Source organism: Protobothrops mucrosquamatus, unplaced genomic scaffold, assembly GCF_001527695.2.
Source record: "Protobothrops mucrosquamatus isolate PMUCROS unplaced genomic scaffold, P.Mucros_1.0 scaffold_177, whole genome shotgun sequence".
Taxonomy (NCBI): domain Eukaryota; kingdom Metazoa; phylum Chordata; class Lepidosauria; order Squamata; family Viperidae; genus Protobothrops; species Protobothrops mucrosquamatus.
The window spans coordinates 4,134,995-4,144,605 of NW_015386253.1; the positions used below are offsets into that span (position 1 = coordinate 4,134,995).

At 34.9% G+C, this 9,611-nt stretch overlaps 1 protein-coding gene across 1 annotated transcript in view; it reads left to right on the forward strand.

Moving 5' to 3' along the window:
- The window catches only part of LOC107293525 (copine-4), a 132,660-nt gene extending 126,536 nt beyond the window's left edge, over window positions 1-6,124 (forward strand). Inside the window, exon 10 of the mRNA XM_015822682.1 lies at window positions 5,987-6,124. Coding sequence (XP_015678168.1) covers window positions 5,987-6,124 — 138 coding nt within the window. The remainder of the gene's footprint in view (window positions 1-5,986) is intronic.
- The last annotated feature ends 3,487 nt before the right edge of the window (window positions 6,125-9,611 follow it).

Below are 9,611 nucleotides of genomic sequence, written 5' to 3' on the forward strand. Positions count from 1 at the left end.
CTTTGGGTGGCCCTGCTGGGAGTATACACTCTTGACAGACACTCCCAGCATTTTTTATTCATTCCTCCTAAGAGCTTTCCTGCATTCCAAGATGAGGAAGCATAGCAGGTTTGGGAGGGGAGAACAGTTTCTGATACCTTATTTATAAAACTGTATAAAGCTGAAATACTATCAGCTGCATAATGGTATTTTGATGGAAAATCAAAATTTTGGTAAATACAGAAAGTTTCAAACTATTCTGCACAAATCTCTTGGCTTTACATTTTTTACCAGCCAAGATTATACAAGATTTAAAAGTTATAATTGTTTTGAGGATAGAGTTATCCTCAAAACAATTAAGCATTAGTTTTACATAGATGAAAGGGAAGAAGAGATGAAAAATACATAAAGCCTAATGAAGAAATGATTCGGGAAAAAATAATTAATTAATTAATTAATCTTCAATTTGGTAAAAACAGGTCTTGCAAAGTTATCATGCAGAACAAAGTTGGAAACTAAATACTATCATAGAAACCACCCTTATGAACGTTATCCCAAGTACAAAGGAAACTTCCTAAATATTGAATAATAATAATTCCAGTAGAAATGGACTAGCTTCAATGCATTCTTTAAAAAAGAAGTAGCATCTTAAAATGAGCTCAAGGGTCTGAGTAACAAAAGGAGATGTTCCTTTTGTACCAGAGTAATATTTGTCCTATATTTGATTCCAATAGGAATCCAAAACCCATACCCTGTGTTATTTGTAACTTCAGAAATTTGAAGTTTTTAGGAAAAAGATACATAGCATAAGCGAGAAATACAATGGTAAAAAGGTGAATCTTTTCAGTAGCAGAATTTTGTGGAAAATTTATGCAGAAAGACTTTCCTGGAACTTAGATTGTGATTTTTCTCCATGTTGTATGAGTATAGTTGCATTTTACAACTATAACGTACCATGATATACATACTATGTAGTGATATTGAATATTTTTGCAGCCAGTTTTTTTAATCTGCACCATTATTACTACTATTACTGTAATTTGAGTTTGCCTTCTGGTTCTCCTAGCTGTTAATTAGCTTATAAAATAATTTGGAGATGAGAAGTCCAATACCAGAGTTTAGTTTTATAATAATCAAAATAATAATTAAGCATTGAGAAGGAAATGAACATGACAATCTGAGATTTCTGGAGTTTAAATGTATACACACAGTGGAGAATATTTTGTTTTGCCATGATTGTATTCTAGATAGAGCACCTGAGAGTGAGATATTTGATTAAGCTCTCAGTGCTTCAGACTTATAATCAGACAAATGAACGTACTGGAAAAAGCGTTACATTTATTCCACTGCCATAAGTTTGATTAAAATAGTAAAAAAGCACAATTGTGTTAAATTATGTTTACTATAAATGTACTTGCACGTTGCTTGGAAAATTAGCTTCCAATATCAGATATGTCTTAAGTTGTGGTAAGGGTTCAAAATGCTTCTTGGCCTTTTGTAATAGTACTCTTTGACTTTGTTCAATAGAGATCATGTGATTTAAGTCCTTTCCTGGCCCCAATAATTTGTCCTCTCTTGGTTTTTTCAGTTGGTTTCGCAGTGACTATGTGCCTGGTTGAAGATAGTTCTGCCTGAATTTGTTTAACCAGACTAATTAATTTTTTCTGTCTAATATTTAATGTTTGCCTCACTTCTTTTTAATATAATCCCCAGAAGAGTAAGATGGAGAGATTTTTTGTCTTAGCTTTTAATTTAAAGGATCGTATGGAAAATCTCAATCATATTCAATCACTTTCTCCAATCTTTTACTTTTCATTCCTTACGATTATGATTATTACTACATATTTTCTTCCTCTTTGGTCTTTGAACAAAATTAAAACGTACATTGGGAGAGAGGATGAATATTTCAAATTGCATTAAAGGGCCTGTAAGATTTCCCCTATAATCCAAGTATGCCTTTTAGATATCTCTGAACAAATATAAAAGGGAGAGAAAAAGACAAGAATTATACATTTTCAAATGATTTGGTATTTTGATTAACAATTAATCCAATTGTACAACACATTATACTGCGTGTGGAACAATTCTCAAAGTGATATGCATGGTGTTCATTTTAAAAAATACAAAGCACATAAAATATAATGATATAAAATATTCAATTTAAAATTATTTAACAGAAGTAGAAGAATGAAGAGAGACAGAGAGAAGAATTTCACTCATTTATATCAGTGTCATAAGAAAGTCCTAAGTGACTTCCTGTTCTGGTTCGCAGCGACTCCAGTCGTGTCTGGAGACTTGTCTCCACACCGCCTGGGTTTTTCTTCACTGGTAGACCCCTTGTGGGTCGCAAGTCGCCCTGGAGGGGCGACCACCGAGGAGGAGGCTTGCTGGAGACTGCGGGAGGGCGGCAGCTTCTCTCGTGGCTCCAGCTATTTTCTGAGAGCGGACGGAGCAAAAGATCGTCCTGTAAGATGGCCAATTAACCTGCTGCACCAGCTGAAAGTCACAGCAACATCTAAGCGTGAATAGATCCACCACGGATGATCCTGGTGAGACCCCTTCTCCTCCTCTCTTCACCCTATTTTGTTCTTTTTTTTTTGCCTGTAAAAACTCTGTTGGAATCATTTTCCCATCTTGAAAAAGCAGCTTTGGTATGTGTGGGAAGAAAAGCGCTGAACAAAAAGGTTAAAATAAAACTTTTTAAAGACTACACTTTATTCTTATCTACTTTGGGGTACAGAAAAAACCTTTTTTTTAAGAGCTCTACTATCATACTATACTGGAAGATTGTTTCTTTTTCCACCTTTTTCTCTAAAAGATAGAAAAAGGGAAAAATGGTGTCTGAAAAAGATTTTTTAACCTATTGAGGACATCTACTGGCGAAAAGTTAATATTGCAACTGCTGGTTACTGTTTGGAGATGAGATGGACTTGGCCTTCAAATTACTTTTGAAGAGAAAAGATAAGTGGATGCAGCTGTGGGAACTGTGGGGGTGGATACTGCTTTACTTTTATTGAATACAGCCTCCACTAAAAGAAAAAAAATGGACTCTCTTCAATTATTATTAAAATGGAGGAAACCTTATTCACAATTGAACTATAAATTTATATTGGAAAAGATCTACGAGGCTACTGAAGAAATATGTGCTACATTGAAAGGGATTTCTACAGAATTAAGAGTCAGAAGTCATATTCCAAACCTTCAAACTGACTTCCAGACAACATCTGACCATTCTATAAACCAAAACATACTAGAAGAGGATTTAATTGAGACTAAAGAGGAATTTATTTTACCCTACAAGCATTTCATCTATCCCTCTGAGGATCAGAAAAATCAAAGACTGAGATTTGAGCCTTTAAAGCAACGAAGCTTTAAGGATAAGAGAAATAGATGCCCAATGCAGAGGACGGGATGCTTCTTACTGTCTCAAATGATACTACAAGCAATAAAGAGAGACTTATTGGCTGAAAGGGAAGCTTTGTTATGGAAACCTGCCTGCCACAAAAAAAAGGCCAGAATAAGACTGAAAAGTTAAATTCAAAATTATATGTGATGGATCAAAGGCACTGTAGAATTATGGATTGATTTAACAATTAAGATTTAGAGTTAGAAGTAAGAAAAATGGGTGATTATTAGAATATATATTTTAAATAGATTAAGAATGTATTCTTTGGAATAATAGGTTTATTTGTATGAAAACTATTATGTAATGGAATGAAGAAAACTGAAGAGGCGTTTTAGATCTGGTTTGATTTAATAACTAATTGAGTATGTTAAATTAGTAAGATGATGTTCTTGTCTGATAATATGGATGTTATTAGGTATGATAATTAACTGGATGAAATTTGAATTTGGCCCAATGGGGGCTGAAATGATTTAAAGTCTGATATAATTTTGTTATTTTGTTATCTTAAAGAGATTGATTGATTGATTGATGGATTATATATGTATAGGATAGACTAATATTTTACTTTAATTAGGAGATATATTGTGCAGTGGAAAAAGAAATAAATGAGATTTGTGATAAAATTAAGGATTTAAGAGATTGAGATCTAGAATATATTTGGAAGGGATACCTGAATTGATAATTTGTTTCTTTAAAGTCAAATTTGATTATGTTAATTGTAAATTCACAAAGCTCTAAAATAGGTTTAGGATTTTTAGAAATTTAAATTAGAAATGGATTATCTTAAACGTATTAGGTTAATTGAGGGAAATAGAGAGGAAATATTTAATGTATTGATTTGAATTATTCATATATGGTTTTATTTCTGGATGTTTGATTAGCACCACGGTGTGTCTTAAGCACTTTGTTCTAAGAATCAAAAAACCCAAAAAACTTTCTTTTTTAAAAAGAAAGTCCTAAGTAAATCACCAGGTCTTTAGCAAGAACCTAAAAAATCAGAGGAAAAACCTTTTTAGTATCAGATTTAGAGATAGAATATTCAGTTCCCAACAGTTCAACCATAGCTGAAGAAAGAGTATTTCTCCTCCTTTATCAGCTGTTAAAGTCAAAATGATTTGTGAGAAAACAAGAATGAATTTCTATATTAATAATTCTGTGTGCGTACACTTTATCTGAGCATGAATCCAAATGCATCCTGTACTTTAGAGGTCCATCAAAATTCCTAAGAACAATATAAGCAAAAAGGGCATTGTTTATAACTGTTCATCTCCCACTAATAATAATAAATAGTAATGTTATATGAATACTCAACAAATCTCTAAAACCATCCCCATCACAAACACTTTTCTCACACAAGTTTGCTTTCTCATAAGAAATCTGGAAAGTAAAATGTCATATGTGGTCAGCAAAGCTCCAAGTGTCCTTTAAAATGGTAGTAAAGAGATAGATAAAACTGACTTAGAGTTTTTGCAAGCCCAGTTGTTAGATAAAGTGGACAAATGGTTAATTAATATATAGACACATATGTATATCTTTGAGCTTTTGGAGGAAAGCTGAAATATAAATCTAACTAATATATGAAATTTGTTTGTTTGTTTGTTTAGGACTTCTACCTGTCTATTACGAACTAATGCTGGCTGACATGAAGATCTCACTTAATTTCACACTTGTTCTCTTAGGGAAGGTTGTGTTACACAATATTGATTGTGTTATTCCATGGCCAGAGAGTTTTATAGCATAAGCTACAATAGAGAGAAAAGAAAATCTGAAATATTCAATGTAATACAGAAATATTATGATCTAACTGAAAAGCGCTTAAATGAGGATGAAAAGACCATGATTTCTGTTCTTCATATCATCTCAATTACTTAGCTTTTAGTTATCACCACTTTATAATGTGTGTTGGATAAATATGTTTTAACAGTTGTTATATTGTGAATTGTTTTTTGTTTGGTAGGTGATGGGTTTGCTTTTCTTTCTTGTAAGCTGCCTAAGCATTTTACTGGAAAGGCTAGATAAAAATATACATATCTGTAATATAAGAAGCAATTCTTATGTTCAATGTTGCTAAATGCAGCACATTATAAAGGAGTTGGTTTCATAACCAAGAATTGGTTAGGAAATGTAGCACAAAATATATGTGTTTTACAATAAGCTCTTGTTTCATATTTTCCACTTCCAGTTTTGACATTGATTGTGTTAGGAGATGATGCCACGAAATACAGGGAGTCTTTGACTTACGACCACAATTGAACCCAAAATTTTGGTTGTTAAGCAAGATGGTTTTAAGTGATTTTTTCTTCACTTTACAATCTTTCTTATCACAGCTGTTAAGTGAATCACTGCACTTGTTAAGTTGGTAACACAATTGTTAAGCAAATCTGATTTCCCCTTTGTCAGAAGGTCACAATAGGTGGTCACACAACCCCAAGGACACTGCAACCATCATAAATATGAGTCATAAGTGTGAAAAATGGTCATAAGTCACTTTTTACAATGTCAATATAACGTTGAGCTGTCACTAAATGAACTGTTCTAAGTCAAGGACTAAGTTGTGTAGAGACAAACATAACACGATGTATTTTTGTTTTTCTTTTCTAGGTAGCTATAGATTTTACAGCCTCAAATGGTGATCCTCGGAACAGCTGTTCTCTCCACTACATCCATCCATATCAACCAAATGAATACTTGAAGGCACTAGTTGCTGTTGGGGAAATCTGCCAAGACTATGACAGGTGAAAAATTATGTTTTTTCAGAGTAATTTCTAAATATCTATCAAGTAATATGATATTGATAGTTGTAGAGCAATACTAATTCTATTGCACTAAAAAAGAACAAGCATCATAGCATAATTGCACTACAGTACATACAGTGTTTTGATAAATACTACCTAGTGAGATCTTGATTAGAAATCCCTAAAACTTCATAAATGTTGTTTAGAAATTTGTACTCTGAACATCAGCTATTTCCTTAAACATGTATGTGCATATTTTCAAATAGCTCCCACAACTTCCATTGCTACACCAACAATAAAATGTAAAATGTACATACATATGTCTGATCTGGCATAACACTCATTTTAGCCTTATTTTGAATTATGACTCACATACTTATTGAAAAATAATTCAAACTAAGGATTAAAACAGTTCTAAGCCTTTAGTATTGGCTATTCCAAGACTTTTTATTAAACACTTAATTTGCAAATGTTATATAGTGATAAAGTAAAATTGCATGTTATTTCTTGGGTAAATCTGTGTTATGTTTAATACTATAATTTGGATATAACTGTCTTCTCTGTAAAGTAGTAACATTTCTTTGGTTCGCTTGAAATATAATGTCTGTCATATGAAGTATCATGAATACAGCGGTGGGATTCAAATATGTGAACAACCGGTTCTCTGTATGGATGCCGCTTCCAGAAGTCCATTCTGGGCCTGGGCAACAAAAAATTAGCTACCAGTGGAAACCGGCTGAATCCCACCACTGCATGAATGTGTATACCAGATAGAAATACCACACTGACAATAAGTATCTTGACAACTGTTACTACTTCTGCTTCTGATTTATTCTTGAGGCATTTTTTGGTGTCTTCCATGTAATTAGTGGAACAACCTGCCTCCAGAAGCGGTGAATGCTCCAACACTAGAAGTTTTTAAGAAGAGACTGGACAGCCATTTGTCCGAAATGGTGTAGGGTTTCCTGCCTGAGCAGGGGGTTGGACTCGGTGACCTCCAAGGTCCCTTCCAACTTTATTATTATTATTATTATTATTATTATTATTATTATTATTATTATTATTATTATTATTATTATTATTATTATTATTATTATTATTTGCATCATAATGATGCTGCCTTTCAAAGATAAGTAAAGGACTTGAGTTGACTACTGCTAGAATGAAACTTCTGAAAATTAGAATAAAATCTCCAGAGTGGGAACACTTATGTATGTGACACCTAAAGACTTTGATAAGAATTGATTATAATCAGAGGCCATCACTCAACCCTTTGTCACAAAATCATACAATATCATTTCTTAATATAGTTGTAGGAACTGAATATTTAATCAATAGACAAGTTCTCCAATCTACAATCCATTAAGCAAAGTTTAAGGTTACTAGAATGAGTCAGGATGAGCACAGAAGGGTGCCTGGAATTTTCTGTTTACTCATGACTATGTACATTCCTGGGAATCGTTATGTTTCCCTTTTTTTGCAACTTGTGATTTTAATTTTAATTTATAATTTGACCTAATCCTAGGTACTGTGTCTATCTTGCCTTTCATTCCAAATTATATAATTTATGGCAAGGATAACCAATCCATGGCTCACAGGTCACCTTTTATGAGCCATGAAACTATTGCTAGCCCCTAATTTTTCTATATATGCCTCCAAAATGGGCTGCAACATGATTTGTCATAATTTTACTGTGACTGAGCACGTTACTAATTTTCACGAAATAGCCACTTTAAAAATATATATTACCTTTAGAGTAAGTGATCTAAAATCTAGGTCAGTGGTGGCGAACCTTTTAGAGACCGAGTGCCCAAACTGCAACCCAAAACCCACTTATGCATCGTCGGGTGCCAGGTGGGTGTGGCCCATTGAGTGGGCGTGGCTGAAGTGATAACGGCAGACTGGGTGGGACTAAAAAGTTCAATCAATCAATTCCAAATTTGCCAGATCTTTTTTTTCCCCGCGAGAAGTTGAAATTGACTGATTGAACCTTTTTTTTTTTTTGTACATGGTGGCAGAGGCCTAAAGCGAAAAGGTTTTATAAAACCCAGCTGAAGGCCTAGGACTGGGGCGACGGTGTGCATGCCCACAGAGAGGGCTCTGAGTGCCGCCTCTGGCACCCGTGCCATAGATTCGCCACCACTGATCTAGGTAATCTGAGCTAAAAAAGAGGAGTTGAGAAAAACATTCAGTAAAATGAATAAGCTACAATGACATCCTGCTTATCATGAAGTCTATAGCTAATGCAAATTACATCAGTCACATCATTTGCACAATGTCTTTGTTAATCATATGACATGACTTGCTCCCCTTACTCTTCCTTTCCTTGGTACCCATGTGAATGAATTTCCATTTGGAAACATATTGAAATTGGTATGTTAATTTTTAAAACTGCACTTTTTCATTCTTTTCAAATGCCCCAAATTATGATAAAATAATTGTGTAGGTATGCATCAGCATGCATGTCTTCCAGTCTGAGAAAAAGTACAGCTGCCTGAAAGGATTACATATAGGGGACATATTTATCCCAAAAATGCTGCAAAGCACCTTTTTTGTCCTTGAATCTGAAAGGCTGCATAGTTTTACTATTTATTACACCTGTTTTGAATCTGCTTTATACTAAGTGGTCTTCTCCCATAATATAACAAAATATGGACCTGGGATTTTAACTAATATTTAATTAAGGCTATGCGACATTGCAGATTCATTCGTCAACAAGTGCTTTGGAGCACATGGCAGCCTTGAAGGAGCAACACCTATCTTATTTTAAAGGAGCCATGACCGCTGTTGTGCACATTGGAGACAGGTATTCAGTTTCAGCTTCTGCTTTTGGAGACTGAATACTCTCTAGTAAAGTTTTAGGTGGACTTTTGCGTCTGATTGCTATTGGTTTGATATTTATTACCCTTTAGATCAGTGGTTCTCAACCTTTTTAATGCCGCGACCCCAACCGGTCGTAAGTCGAGGACTAAACCAGTCATAAGTCGAGGACTAAACCGGTCGTAAGTCGAGGACTACCCAACCGGTTGTAAGTCGAGGACTTTCCCTGCTCAGGAGCGCCGCGCATGCGTGGTTACGCCCCCTGCGCTGGCCGAGGCGTAGCTGGTAAGCGGCAGAGACGGAGCAGGCCGACCACCAGCTGGTCCAGCCCAAGGGAGGTAAGGCACCCGCCGGAAAAGGCGGAAAAAAATGGCGGACAGCCTTGCTTGGCGACCCCCATGAAATGGTCGATCGACCCCAAATGGGGTCCCGACCCACAGGTTGAGAACCACTGTTGAAAGCTAAATGATATTTCTTCTTTAACTGAAGGATAGTTAACCCATCATCGACCTTGTAAGAGTGCAGATCAAGTTGATATCCAAGTATATTCAGCTGATTTTTCTGAAGTTCAGTGTCATTTTCAAGTTTTTCTTTCAAACTCCTTTCTTCATCCACATTTCATTCAATAGTGCCTCAATTTTTCCATATCAGGGAGGCCAAACCCCCCCCTT